The sequence below is a fragment of the Aquila chrysaetos genome, chromosome 8 (assembly GCF_900496995.4).
Source record: "Aquila chrysaetos chrysaetos chromosome 8, bAquChr1.4, whole genome shotgun sequence".
Classification (NCBI taxonomy): Eukaryota; Metazoa; Chordata; class Aves; order Accipitriformes; family Accipitridae; genus Aquila; species Aquila chrysaetos.
The window spans coordinates 19,330,850-19,346,980 of NC_044011.1; the positions used below are offsets into that span (position 1 = coordinate 19,330,850).

General features: G+C 34.7%; 1 protein-coding gene across 4 annotated transcripts in view; it reads right to left on the minus strand.

The window, feature by feature from the left end:
- The window catches only part of VTA1 (vesicle trafficking 1), a 41,991-nt gene that overhangs the window by 21,577 nt on the left and 4,283 nt on the right, over positions 1-16,131 (minus strand). For 2 of the 4 annotated variants that reach the window (XM_030022059.2, XM_030022060.2), the window contains exons 2-4: positions 6,073-6,167; positions 2,740-2,867; positions 2,008-2,083 (exon numbers count right to left, since the gene is read on the minus strand). In XM_030022059.2, the coding sequence (XP_029877919.1) occupies positions 2,008-2,083; positions 2,740-2,867; positions 6,073-6,167 (299 nt within the window). Of the gene's footprint in view, positions 1-2,007; positions 2,084-2,739; positions 2,868-6,072; positions 6,168-7,162; positions 9,689-10,909; positions 11,135-16,131 lie in introns of those variants that run through there. The other 2 variants (XM_030022061.2, XM_041125239.1) reach the window with 2 other exon arrangements.

Below are 16,131 nucleotides of genomic sequence, written 5' to 3' on the forward strand. Positions count from 1 at the left end.
TCATGTGACACTGGATAAGGAAACTGTTGAAATGTAATGATGCTAGCCAGAAGTGGAAACCTTCTACTGTATTGTCGTACACTCTTTAAACAACGTCTTCACTGATTAAACGAAATGAGATAATTCTGCTTCTTTCCAATTACAAAGCACTTCTCTCCTTTCAGCATCAACAAAAAAACCCCCCAACCAAACACATTCAGTAGTAAACACACCACTGCTAGCATTCCACATTGACATTTATAACAATAGTTTCCATCCGCAAGAAGGATTGCTTCAGGACCTCTGGGGAGTCACCAAATCCGTGCACTGTCCTGTGCACTAGATTCCTACAGTCTAAGATGATTGTCTTTTCAGCCCAATTCAATGTCCATTCACTCTCTGGCTCTAGCAACCATTATTTGATATCATAAAGGATGTCAGAGTACATAGCAGCTAGTTTTAAGAGATCACATAAAAGAGTAATCTTACTTGTGCCTCTTGATAGATGAAAATTGTAGCCTGGTATAAGCTCAGGCTATGGAAGATGTAGAATCTTGCAAGAACACTTGGCCAAGTGTTCTTCTTGGGCAAGACCTATCTTTAATATCTACACTTACAATCCTGTACGTCGTAGTATACAAGAAGTGCACCACTATCAAAACCATTCTTTTACCTTCCTTCCAATATTTACAAATGAAAGTAGCCACGGCAACTGCATTTTAAACTAAGCAAACATGCCTGCATGTTAGGCACACTTGTCAGATCAGGGATTTACATACAGAATGTCAAGTCTGTGAATTCCAAGCACAGCATGGAATAGTTTGGGACCAACACAACCACGGGCTTGTAATGGGCCTGCAAAGCAGCAGAACTTTTGGTTTCTAAGGCACTTTACTAGTGTAAGTACGGAAGCCTGTAACACTCAAGCATATGAGGGAAAAAAAAAAAAAAAAAAAAAAGAGAGACACATTCAGCACTTAGATGATCAGCACTTGCTGATTCTGTCTCAGACTGTTCAGCATTGTTGCAGTTTCTTATTTATTTTTCTAGGTATTTCAACCTTCCTTTAACAAGATTTGAAACTTGTCTTCATGAGTCAGCAGCCGCTTTCTCTAATTCTTTTTTTATTTGCCAGAAGTTATCAACTATACCATTACATTTTAAAATTGAGCTTCTCATTCAGTTAATTTAGCAAGGAAACCTCACTCTTAATTTTCAGAACAAGGAATATTTTATTAAAAGTACCTGCTCCTCTATATCAGAGATTAATTCTTCTGTGGGGCATGAATAACAGAGAGCAGCTGACCATGCACCTAATAGAAAAGTTTGTTTTAAAACAGACCAAGAGATTATTCTGGTGTACCTTAATAAAAGTAATCATGATCTTGTTCTGCCAATTCTAGAATACTGGTTTGATTAAAAGATTACCTGCCATAAAGAGCACCCTGTTAGTTACTTTAGTAGATAATTTTTTTAATTAAACATGTCATGTTCTAATGGCCAGATAGCAAGCCATTTTTTATGAAGTAAATTCACATTCTTCCAACTTACTGTATCACCTTTAAAAAGTGGGGTTTGTTGCAAAACCAAATATATCTGTTCTAACTAAAACTGTATACAATTCCATCTCAATTACTAGCACTGAAGTTCTGGCTTGCAAGGTGAAAAAAGTGAAGGTGGAAAAAGACAGGAACCTTGCATCATTTTTCCCTATAATCATTCCTACTTGCTCAATGTAATGCTATCTGTCTCACAGTAATAATCAGACTTTGAATTTCTAACTGATACTTAAGTCATGAAGCATATTCTAACAGATAACAGTTGTCTAATATTTCAAACATAATTTATGCAATACTTAGCACAATTCCATATGACTTACTAGCATGTATTTGACTACGCAATTAGAACCTATGTTCTTTGAAGTTTATTTTCACAAATTATAAAAAGAACTTTACAGAACTAAAACAGTAATTTGCACCTGTGCTAGGAAAAGCAATCAGATAATACACTGATATCCCTAACACTTACCTCTTCAGAGAGCTCCCCAAATACTGTTAGAACGTCTATCAGGAGACTTGCAGTATAAAAGGACTTTATCATGTTTCTGTAAACAAGAAAACATTTCACTAACTTGGTAATGTCAGTCTCTCAGGATCACATTTTAGAAGTTGGCATTTTAGATCATACTGGCTTATTTCAAGCCAATCATCACTACTTTTTTTTCTTTTAATCTGATGTTACAGAATGTACTTCACAGTATTTAAATTTAGCAATATATTGACTAGTGTCTTGACTACTATGCAGGAAGTTTCACTATCTTTTAAAGCTGGTCATGTGTTCTGCACATAGTTTCTAGTTTGGAATGTTCAATATTGAACATAGGACATCCTATATTATCTTAGAAAAAGCCATCAACATGCCTTAGCAATTGCTGTACATCAAACCACATAATGTATCATCACAATTATTTTAATATCACTAGACAGTAGAAAGTATAACATGCTTGATGTCAAGCTCAGTATTAGCCTGGGGTTCTAGAAGGCTTGCCAGTAGGTGAGCAACCTCTTAAAAAACACAAGGAGGAGGATACCAGTTAATGTGTGCAGTTAAGAGACATACAAGTAGTAAGAAATCAAGTTTTCTGAAAGAGAAATGGATGCATTAAAGCCCAATTCTTGCTTCCAGTCAAATTAAAGAGAGCTTGGATATTCAAATTTCCTGACCCATATCTTAATTCAGATAACAAAGATTTTCACCTACTTATGAAACTGCCCAGCTCTGTCTTCGTTGTCTGCATACAAAAACATTTTCAAAGCATAATTCTCCACATGAGCAGAACCAACAATTTCCTGAGTAATTGCTTCATTATCACCAAATTGCTTTTTCATCTGAAAAAAGTTGAAAAAAATACATTAATTACCTTATTAGACCTTAGCAATTCTGCAGTCTAATTCAAATACAAGAAGCTGCTGATTTAGACAAAGCCAAGTCCAATTTAAAAAAGAAACAACATACACTTTAACTATTTCACAAATCTCCAGCTTCTAACATAACTAACACTAAAAGCAGCATGCTAAAGAGGAAGCACATTCTTTTGGAGGGAGAAATATTATGAATAAGTAGCTCTGAATACCCCCTTCAATCACAAAATACTTAAAAAAAACCCAAACCAAACTAAAAGAAAAAGTCAAAAATAAACACAGCTACAATATTGTGAAGGAATAGCTACAGATATTTTTCCCCTTACTATCCGAAAGACCAAACACTCTGATACCTGTGCCAGGATTCAACACAGTTCAATTGATAAAGTAATGCATGCTTTATAAAGGTACTTTAGGTCAGCATGATCATGTATCTTCTCTTGTAAAGTTATTTCACTGCAGTTCATTACATCTTTCAAAGTGTCTGAGCCTTACCTTCACCGGTCTAGTGACCTATGGATTTACTGGAATTTTCTGTTTAAGCAGTGTACTGCAATTCAAAGACCTCCTTTCAAAGATATTAAGAGTACAAGAATCGTCAGGTTTCCTAATAAAAATCAGTAAAGCAAATAACCCTCTAACAGTTACAACAGGTGGATTTACAGCTTCTGAATAGGCTTACTGTTCACACATAAGGAAATCTCAGGTTATCCTTAGAGAACAAAAACAGGAACACTGCATGATACTAACCTGCAGCCTTTATTTTGCCAAAAGATTTAAAAACAATCTCTGAATGGCAGTTATGTTTCACTGTGCGTGTGGAGAAAATTTAATCACACAGGCTGCATTTCCATATTTTTTAGATTGCTGCCAACTTTTTAATACATAGAATGTTGCCAAAAAAGTTCCTTGATTTCGGTAGTGTAAAATAAACTTTCCAAATAGAACCTGAAATTTGAAGACTTCTGTCAAACTCATACTCTACGTAGTTTTCAAAAAGTATTTGTTTTACAAAGTGTAATTGTTTTTCTTATAAGTGTACCACAATTTGTAAGTTGCAAGAATTAATACTGAAATGAAACACTGAAGCTAACTGAGGAAGAAAATGGTTTATATTTGTATTTCACCAACCGACATACGTACCTTACACTCAGAAAATAACTTATTACTATACTTAATCTGATATTCAATGGATATTATTTCAAATGCACAAATGACACTCGGTTACATATGATTCTAAAACTATTAAAGTTAACCAAGTTTTTTACTTGTGAAATCACCCTTCACACAATCTGTGATTCTGCACAGTGGTACTGATGTTTTAAATGATTCATAATTTGAACCTAAAATCAAGCAAATTTGGTTTAATTTTACTAAAAACATTTAAATGAAAGTTACCTATTGGAAAAGCATAACACAATCATATTTTAAAAATGACAGAAACATGCATTTTGGATACAAAATCACTGTGTTTAATTAATTCATATAATTGGAATATTATGAAGTTTCTTGCAAAGAACACATCTGGTAATTTCCAGATATATCTACACTGTTTTATTCTTTGCCGCTGTAAAGTTCAGGATTGTTTATAAGCTTCTGTCTTAACCTCTAAAATAATCAGCTGTGGCAACACACAGAAAGCTGTGAGAAACATTTAGGGCAGACCTGCAGCACCCCTTCGTGCCCCCCCTGCTGGTTAAGGGCAGACTGAAAATGGCTGCTATTAAATTACTGCAGAGGTCCAACTTGTCAATATACCCAAACTTCCTAGACCCAAACATGCTGTATTAGACCTATCTAGAAGTACTCTCTCCATCCTTCCACCACTTACTACGTAGAAGGAACTTCAATACCTGAGCATCAGTTGTCACTGATCAGCTGTCAATCTTACCAGCAACTGAAAGATGAAACCATGGGGTTTTGCTGCTTTTCTAGTCTTTTCAAATTTGAAACAAAAGGGGTAACTGAACACTGCAGACAGATTAGTTGCTGCAGTACCACAAGGGGTCCAATAAATTTTAAAAATCCTTAGGAAATTAAGAGCAAAATCCTTCAAAGTTTTAATCTCATCTCTCCTGCCACCTCTCTTCCCTTTTGAAGATGAAAACCAGACCCATTAGAGATGTCAAAATTTGATGAAATAACACACCAAGAAGTCACTGTACACTGGATTTTCCATTGCTAAAAATCAGAGATAAAACACAGCAATGGTTCACTTTTCATTTTTTTTCTGAAGAATTGAAGCCTGTTGCACTAGTTTCACATGAACTCTTCAGACATTGCTATGGCTAGATTTTGGATGGAATCATTAATACTGAACACAAAGGACCGCTGCTTCATTTTTCAATGTTACTTTCTGCTTTCAAATGAGCACTTAAACTTTGAAATCTACACACTACTTCCTTCGAGACTACTGAAAATTACAGCACATGAACGTAAACAGCTCCTGGAACTTAAACCGACCATCTGTACAATGACTTGACTTTTCTTTGTTTAACTGTTCTATTTAAGGTTGTTTGCTTTTTAACAGTGTCAGGTCCACTCAGAAGAGCGTGGCATAGCTATCTCCTACCCACACAGGTAAGACTGTGCTTACAAAAATTCAAAGTATAAGATCCCCAATCTCTAACAGAGGATACGATCAAAAGTGTCTAGATCTTTCAGAAAATGTTTTAAAAAATCCCTGGGTACAACAGTTTAGGGCAAAAATTTCAAAAGCGCCCAAGGACTAGGCTAGTCAGTCCTAGAGCAGTGAAAATAACTCTCACAGACTTCAAGGAAACAAAAACAAATCAGTAAAAAAGGTATTCTAGAACTCCTGTATTTATTTCATAATGAATTATGATTTCTCATGAGAATACATATGAATAAAGTATCGTAAATCATGTTGTCTAAACAAAATCTTATGGCAAATGTCTGCTGTATAAAATTTCAGTTATGTTTGTGCATGCATACCTAAACATCCATATAAACACCCATATACACATATAGCTTTATCTCCTTTCAATGCGTCTGCCAATTACATACGACTTAAATTCATACAGTGTGCCTGCATACAGAATAGTTGCATCAATGACCAATGACAGAGAAAAGATAGTATTTGCAGAAGCTTAAATAAAAACTAAAGTAACATCATGAATCATTTTAGAGGAGAGCAATAAATTCTACTTACAGCTTCCAACTGATCCATAAGCTTGGATAAAAATTTACGGCATTCTGGGGTTTTACTATCAATCTTCATTCCTGTTTGCATTGCATACAAACGACCTTTAAAGGAGACAAAACACAGAAAAAACCCCAGAAGTGATTATCTAAGGCAAAACCCATAAGCAAACAAAGCAATGCCCCCCCAACACATCTGAAAGACAAACTCATCTTGTGGTTTAAGAACGTACTATTGCAGCACTAGCCAGCAACGACAGCGAAATCTAGGTATGTTCAGTCTTGCAGAGATACTAGGAGATATTTTTCGAAGATTTATGCTTTATTTTTCTCAATGAGTATTCCTGCTGATTTCAGATTGATACTTTTATCACTATTATGCAATGTTAAGTACTTTTGTAAAAAACCTCCATGCTTCTTTGCAACTCTCTCAAATAGGAACTTCAAGTAGATTTTTATCCCTAATTATACATGACTAATTTTCATATGACTTACATATATGTACAGAGTGTATGGGTATATCTCAAAAATGGAACTTTATGTAGCAGACACCAGTTAGCTTTAAAACTCCACTTTAACAAATGGAATTAAGCATCTATTATCTCCATGTATATGCATACATATAGTATCAAAAGACAAGACACAAACCTGATCTTTAAATCAGACAAGACAGACTTTATTGAACTTTCCCCGCAAGTAAAGTTGCCAGTTTTTCATATGATCTTGAAAATGAATGATTAACATCTTCTGATTAAGAAGTATATTTTTACTACCAAAAAATCTATGAATTTTAGATATGGACATGGCAGAACTTTACATGCTTCAGGAAATTGTGGGTAAAAACAAACAGCTATTATTTACTAGGATTAACACACACAGAGAAGGGGAAATGGACAGAAACATTCAGTAAACAAATGCAGAGCATTTTCACAAAAAAGCCATTCCACTAACTCTCACTCCTGACCCTCAAGGGAGTCCTACAAAACACTTTCAAATGCAGAGCTTAAGAACTAAAAGTTGTAACTCTACCAAATACCATCATGAGCTAATAATTATGGTACACCCCATACAGGACACAGAGTTCTGCAAGTGATGCTTACTTGCTTCACAGCTTTACAATCTCTCTCCTTCCAAGCATCTCTTCATACACTAGAGATAGCCTTTTCCCTTCAAATTGCCTCAGTTAACACGAATGTAACACAGATGTTTTCAAACTGCACTTATCCTGATGTTTGCTGCAGAAGAAAGCATTATATGCTCAAAAGCTAGTCTGCCTTTTCCACCTATTATCAGCTAGTCTAATAAAATTAGATCTCTCTACAAAACTTACCTAGGTTCTGCTGGTGAGCATCACAATTTAACTCTTTTTTTCTGGATTTTAAAAGTAGCATTTCACATTTCATATACAATTGATTATTCAAACCAGACAAAGTGTACATTCCTTATTTGGGACTGCAAAGCTGACAAATTTTTGAATGTTAAAGCTGTTGGGTTGCCCAACCATTTAAAGACACCCCAAAATAATAAATAAAATACTTGTGATCTCCAATGCCTCTCTACTCCTACATTTACAATTTATAAAACAACCTAACACCTTCGTATTCAAGTTTTCAGTAAAGAACAACCAAGTAAAAATCTACTCTGAGCAAAACTTCAGGAATGAATAAAGGCTATGAACAACTACAACAACTGACCATGACAAACGAAAGAAAAGTTTTTAACAAGAATTGCTATGTAGGTTCTATGCTATTAGATTTCATCAAGCGACAACACTAATATTAAGCTTATTACTGATATGTACTCTTAAGCCCACCTTATTCATCTTCAGGATGCTGACACATTAATATTAAATATTATAAAACCAGCACATGTAAAGTTGAAATTACATTTCAAAGAAATCCAAACACAAAAAGATAAGAGATTTTTATCTAAAGCACTCTAAGTCTACTGCCGATTAAAATACCATAATCACATGATAAGAAGTTAATGCTTACAGTCTTCAATTAAACTGATTTTTAAGTACATACTTGATTGTAAGCTTCCCTGAACACATTTCATGGTATGATTTAATAATGTAGAACTTAGGAATTAACATAATGCATGCTAGACCTATGGGCCATCTAGATCAGTTATTTCTTTTTGATAGATGCAAATATCAGGTATTTTCAGAGGAAAGTAAATTAATTTTAGACTGATATGAGTTAGGGTGACAAATTCAGAAAGCCCTTTGTTATTACTGGATATAGATTTATCTTACTTGCTGAAGTATGCATCTTTATACCTCTTCCATAATTCATTTACATAAAAAGAACTCCGTTTCCATACAAATGGAAATCTTGTAAATTTCTTTAGTCTCGAAGATCAGTTTAATCATTAAAAGATCTGTTTATTTGTAATTGTTACTCTTCTGTTACCTTTATGTGGCTTTTTTTCCACATTCATTGCAAATACATCCATTTAAATCGTGAAAGCAAGACAATTTTTTTCCTCAATAATATCCAAAGGGGTGTACTTACAAGACTATGACATCTGTATGCTTTGTAGGCAGCCCTAAAAAGCCAGCCCTTACCCCTCTTAGGATGTCAGAGACTGAGAAAAACTCAAAGACTCCTTCAGGCACTCCAATGAACAAATACAGAAGAGTGAGTCTTGAACACACAGAGAACACAGGTCAAAGAACAACAGTTACACATAAGAAACACGTTTTTCTTGTCTATATACAAATTTACACTATGGGTGACATCAAGCAATGTTCTATACCAACAACACTTTCCTACTGACAAAAGACTCTGGGACTAAGGTGTCTAAGAGTCCTCAGGTCATTCAGGATCGAAGGACTATTATCCAAAGCATATACAGACTGTCAAGAAAACATGAAGGTGCTCTAGCAGCAGCAGCTCTACAGGTATTAAGAACAGAGACAGCCTACAGACAATTATTGTCACCTGAGCTAAGATTAAATGTATTCCACCTGTCACAGCACTTACATCTCTGTACCACACAACTGACTATACGAGACAGTTACCACATCTGGCCATCAAACCCCGATTTGTATCAACGTCTATATAAACTGGAAAGGAGATTTCCTGCAAGATCTTATCAACTGGTAAAAGGTCAAAGCACACTTAAGCTACACTAACAAGAGAGTCTACCTTTCAAAGTTCAGAATTTTTGCATACTCACTTCTTCACATACAGTAATATGTTCAAAAGGAGTACTACATAACAAAACTTGCCCAGAGACAGGCCTCTGATGAGGCAATCCTTGAGGTAACGCCAAAAGCTACTCCTTCTTTCTCAAGTAAGTGGTAATCAAGAAAGAGTACGATGTTTGTGAAAACTACTATTGACAGAGCATCACTACCTAGCAGCATTCAGTACTGAAAGGGAGTCTTGACTCAAATACCGTTGATAAAACAACCTGATTGTAATGAAGTACAAGGCAACCTGCAGGTCAGAAAATGCAAACCAATACCTTACCAGTCAAAATCTCCTGGAATATCAATTTCAACTGATGAACTGAAGATACAGAAGGAAAGTATACTCTCCACAGTTTGAAACTCACCAGTGACAAAAAGAAATGTTAAGTATGTATAGGCACACTTACTGCTTTACTCAGTGCTGCTCTAGTCAAAAGTGGGGCTTGGGGGTTGAAAACCTGTATCAACAATCATCAAATTTACCAAGCAGACAGCAAGCGAAATAATTTGGTATTTGCCTCTACAGACACTACTGAAATAAAAATAATACTCTTTTAGTGTTTTGAAATTTTGCTTTTGAAATTACCTGTATGAAGAGCAGTATGCAAGTAATCCCTTGCCTCATCACAGACAACAGGAAAAAGTGTCTACTACTTCTGCTCTTCACACTTTCGTGTATCATTATTACATCTTATTCCTAAGGCAAAGAATCTTAATTTCTCTCCAAACACAAGTTTTTCCATGTCTGCATCTTTTGTCATCCTTCTCTCTGCTCTCTAATTTTGAAATGTCCCAAGTATTCTAAATCAAGGCTATCTGTAAGACCATGTTGGTTTGTGTTGCTTTGGATACTACTACCTTTGCTAATCAAGGTGTCAGAAGTCTCTTGCCTATCTTTTACTTTTGTGTGTAGTTTATCACACAAATATTACTTATGGTAAGGATACATGACAGTAACTGAAAGACATGCTTTGATCTCGTGAAGGAAATCTATCATGTCCTTTTCCTAACTTGCAGCAAATAGGCAAACTCACTTCATTACTGAGTTTCCAGCAGCAATGAGCAAAACATAATTTTCCTCTGTTAATATAACCAGTGAAATTTTAAACTGACAGTTAATGGTCAAAGAACTGTTCTCCATGTTTATGCTGACAGGTAATCTCAGTAGCAAAGAACTCATAAGCAAGAGGCTGCAAGTTTATCACCTCCAACAGTTCTGCTGAGACAGCCAAATGTAACATGAGTTCAGTTTTTTGCCCACCTATATCTGAAAGAAAACAGTAATTATTTACATTCCTTTAAATACAGCTGTTCTGGTTTCTATAATATTGCAAAAGCAGTGGAATGTATTATTACTATGCTTGCTAAGTCACAAAAATTTTACTTTAATGCAAGTGGTTCAATTTCTAATAACTAGAAGTTAATCTCCTGAATGGTATGGACACCATAGAAAGAAATCCTCTTAGTGTTCTGCATTACAATTGCATTATTTCACCTTTTAAAAATACCACACTTGAGATTCCATTTTAGATCAAAATTATTTCAGAGTTTTCTTTTCAGAACTTCTCTCTATATATTGAAAAATGTTTAAAGTGCATGTCCCTAATGACCACAGTGATATACTGTAAAACTAAACAACTAGACTTACAGGAGCCATTTGCTTGGTAACTTTTGATAAAAAATTTCCTCTGTGAAAAAACAAGCTTCTGAAAATTCTGATATAAAAAGACAACTAAAACCATACATTGTAGCTGCAAAAGTTTTCAAGTTTTTAAAGCCTAAACAAAGTATCTGAAGAATGTAGACAATCTTGGAAATAAGTGACCTGTAATTCTCATCTCTCTTCACTATTCGTGATGAAGATCTGGAATACCTGGTAACAAATAAATGAATGCAATTATTGGTTCTATTTAAGCTTGTTTTATGCGCTTGGCTTCATAACAGATACAACCTATATTTTTTGCCCTCTTTATCTAAATCAAGTAGCAAAAAAGATTTTTGTGTGGCCAACAACAGTAGTCTATGCATAAAGCAAAGCACTAAGGAGGTAAAAGATGCTACACAGAGCTAATGTCTAAATATTAATTAATATTATAGGTAGAGCTAAAGTCACTTGTAATGTTTTACACATGAAGACAGAACTGTTTTGCCAATTATTAACTAAAATATGGTTTGCTCTCAGTTTGCAGACAGGACATTTATCTTCAAATTCATAAAGACTTGGCAAGTAATCATTCTCAGAAAAATGTTTTGCCAAGACAACTACAAAATTTATGTCTTGATTTGTTGCCCTTAATCTTTGTTCAGCAAATACTAAGTGTGGGTGTGCTGGATGGAATTATACAGTGAGCTTTACAGAAACGTCTATGCTTTTATTTATGTCACGTAATACCACGTTATTTTTCCTTTGCTAATACACAGCACAATTTCAGAGCGAGCATTTTGTCTTTAGTACGTGCCAGGCATTCATTCCTAATACACAGTAAGTTATTCCAGATTTATGTTTGGATAACAACTGAAACTCCCCTCACTCCCATTTTAAACTAACTCTGTGCCAAGTAAAAATACTGAAGAACAAAAATTCCAGCCAGCAAGCATGCACAATAAGTTGATTCTATCTTCTAAATTCTGTCCTACTATCCATCCTTCTTTTTCCTGGTCTAACAGGATCAAAAGATTACAGTTCTTTTTCCCCATATGTATTTAATTCTCTAGTATAGAAAAAGAATTATTAGGAATGGGAATATTTCTGACATTTGATAGTAACAAATTGACATGAACTAGTAACAAAAAAGCATTGCCATAAACTTTAGCCATATTTTGATTCTGATTAAGAGATGAAAGTTTTTTCAGGCTGTAAGTTATTACTTATTCATATACTACACCTTCCTCTTCCCTTTATCAAACCACTGACAGAAAAATGTTTGTTAACTGCTTGGTACGGGAAGACAACAGCTGGAATACAAATGTGGGAAGCAAAGGACACAAAAACATTAAATTGGATTGTACTCAAACTACTACAAATGTATTTTCATAAAGAATTCATCTGCATATAAAAATAAAATTAATTATTCTTGCTTTCATGAATATTACTGTATAATACTTCATTCATGTAATTTCTGCATGCAGATCATAAATATATAGTATTTCTACATGGCTAAGTCCAAATTGTCTGAATTCAAAGACTTTAAAAAATAGATTTAATAGCACTGGCAAACAAACTTCAAAGGGCCTAATACCTCCTCTTCATTACATGATGCTGAAGGAAACTGGCTAAAGACAAGATAAGTATTAGGCTCGCAGCATCAATTCAAAATCTGAAATATTCCAGAGAAAACAAATTACTTTTAAATATTTATTTTCAAGTAAAATTAGTTTAAGGAGAAATGCAAGAAAAAAAAAATTCTGAGGCAAAAGTGGGGGGAAGGAAGGCTACAGACAAATTTAAATAAGAAACTCAAACCAAAATGGATAGTATGACCCCCTCTTCCCCTCAGATTCTTTTATAGTATTCTAAATCCTACAGAAGGAAATGGATTGATAACAGTATATTTCAAGGTTATGTTACATGCTAGACAAACTTTGTCAAGTCAAAACTACCTCAAGTAAAATGTCTCTTACTTAAAATTACTGAAAGTTATAGTAAATTACATTAGAATTCACTGTTGTTTGAAGAATAGCAACTTGCAAACTAAAGAGGTGAAACAAAATTTACAAAAACAAACAAGAGTGGTAATTATTAAGGTTAGATGACAAAACAAGTAATCTAATAATATCTACTATGAATCCTAGAAAATTACTGCGTATTCTACACTGCCATTCTTCAGTGTGGTTTAAGGACAAATTTTGGTCTTGTAAAATTTGAGTAAGAGATCTATATGTGGAATTCATAGGTTTATAAATTTTTGCACAATATTTAAACTGTGAGCATTTTTCAAAGCTTGTCTCTATAGTCTAATAAAGAAAATGAAATATTTCTAATTAAAACAGAAAAACTACCTTAACTGTAGGATTTATAGTAACTGAGATCTCAAGAAGGCAAAAGGAGGAGAAGGCAGCTACACTGGATTAGTTATGGTCAAGTCATTCCGATAAAACAGCTTGTAGTGATTACAGCACAATCTGAAGCACTCCTGTGTAACACCCTCCGGTTTAGTTTAAACTGGAAGAAACCTATTTCATGCTCTCAAACTACTCTGTGAGGTGAACCAAAGCACCCTAGATGGGCATGACCGTGAGTTAAGTTTCCAAAGTGCACTCCTGACCTTAATTGCTAACAGCATCCAGGGCTGCATTAGGAGGAACACTGCCAGCAGATTGAGGTGATCTTTCCCTTCTACCCAGCACTGGTGTGACAAACCTGGAGCACTGGGTCCCAGTACGAAAGACATGGGAAGGGCCACAAAGCTGATGAAGGGCTAGGAACATCTGTCACACCAGGAGAGGTGGAGAGTTGGGACTGTTTCATCTTGAAAAGAGAAGGCTCAGAGGGTCTTATCAATGTGCATATAAATACATGATGTGGGGAGGGGGGCAGTGGGGAGTGAAGACAAAGCCAGACCCTTCTCAGTGGTGCCCAGTGACAGGACAAGAGGCAATGGGCACAAAATGAAATACAGGAAATCCCATTTAAACATAAGAAAAATCTACTGTGAGGATGATCACACACTAGAACAGGTTGCTCCCAGCAGCTGTGGAGTCTCCATCCTTGAGGATATTCAAAACCTGCCTGGACACAGTTCTGACCAACCTGCACTAGTGATCATGCTTTGAGCAGGGGATTGGACTAGGTGTTGTACAAAGTTCCCTTCAACCTCAGCGATTCTGTGTTTCTGCAAAATGAAATGTTGATATTGATGCATCCCTTCTTCAGAAGCAGCAGCAAACCTCAGGCAGGAAAAGGCAGTTCTTAATTCTACTTCCAGAGATTCAAGTTGAATTAAGATCCACCAAAGAATTGTGAATTATACGGTGGAAAAATGCATGTTAGTATTTTTACACCACACAATTGAACATTAGGACTTTTATACAAATACACATACCTCAGAAATAAAGTTTCAATCTCTCAAGTACACTTTTTCTATTTTATGTTCTCATTCCTATCTCTGTCAGAGCAGATTATTTTAAAATATTACCTATGTAATCAAAGCAGGTGCCAAAAATACTACACAATAGTTAACATCATCTTTAATTTTTGCTTCTACCCACAGTTTGCTTTGAGGACTGTGGGGTTTATGTATTTATCTTTGTTATTCCAATCACTTCTCACTGCTTTCCTGTCTCCACAGACAAACCAGAGTTTTAAGAGCACAGTTTTCCCACTTACAAAACTTTGAAACAAATCAGAGCAAACAAGCTAAGACTGAAGACAGAAAAAAATAGAAATCACAAGGGAAAAAAAAAAAAAAATTGAGAAATATTTTTAGTTTATACTCATAGCACAATCAAAACAAGTCTCACAGTACACTACAAAATGGATATCTACTTCTTAAATATCTGACCATTTCGATTAACTTATCCTCAGTAAAGAACAGATTAAATCTATTCTTCAGTATGTAATCTCTAATAACAGGCTTTAAATAATTTGTAGTATTAGTAGCACACAAAACAGTTTTCTGCCACCAGCAATATGAGAATACGGAAAATGTACTTTTACAAATAGATTATATAAAACTAGTATAAAGAAATTAATATTTAAACTGAAAAACTCAGGAATTTGATCTTATTAGATAAGGAATGGCATAAGAACATTATGTTATGCATTTCAATTCTACAATGTCCCAGTTAAATGAAGTCAGTAAGTATGTGCAGAACCTCTGCAGTGAAATACAGCAAATACCAGTTACTTTTATTTCCATTAATACTTCAGAATTACATGCAACTTCTAAATTAGTCATTCAAAATGCATCAAGATACAATAAAAAGTTGAATAAATTAAAAGCTCATTTAAAATATCTGTCTGTTATTAGTCCTCTGCTTTGAGGAAGGATCAGTAAAAAACTAACAGTATTTCAGTTGTAAAATTACACAGTAACTATATTTCCCAGGTTCTGAATCAGGCCATGAACTTTATTTTTTTGTCTCTTATTTTTAAAAAATAAAAATAAAATTAAAAAAAAGAGTCATAATTGGTATGCACCGAGAAGCTTGTTTCATGGATGTGTGACTAAACTTCAAAGTAAAAAGCCAGTCACACGGTTATTTCTGTTAAAAGCTGAACAACTTTTGTTTCAAGAGGTTGTCAACTAGTTGTGGGAAAAAAAATTTCTCTTCTGCTTTTCTCTCCTGCTTGATCCCACAAAATCAGAAATGTCAACACAACAGTAAGATCCTTTGGAAGGATTTCTCTGGTGCTTTTCTATCTCTGATCTGAGAATTGTAGATTTTCTTCATACCTTTTTTAAACAGATCAAGTCTACTGATCTCCTATGAATGTTTTCTGATGTTTAGCAGACTGTAAAGCAAAAATGATCACAGTGCTGCTTTTCGGAAGTTATTAGAATCATCATTTTTCATGTTGCATTCACTGGATATGCAAACGCTGTTGTGTGTTAGGATGTTATACATCATGAAACTTCAATGCTTTTCTGGCAACTCACTGGCATTCTCTCAATACTTTTGAATTAGAACATCAATGGCCAGTAAGTACTGAAGTATAAAATAAACTACCAATCATCTTTGAAAAGAGCTTAACAACACCACTGAAAGGCTGAAACAAGAGCTATGAAGGAAAGTCTCGCTTTAAACACTAGAACAGAAGTTTTCAGAAGACAGAACTACCTCTCAAACCTTGCAATTTTTCAAAAAACAACTTCTGAGTCAAACTGCCTATGGCACAGTTAGATACATAATTTCTTTAGTTATTACACA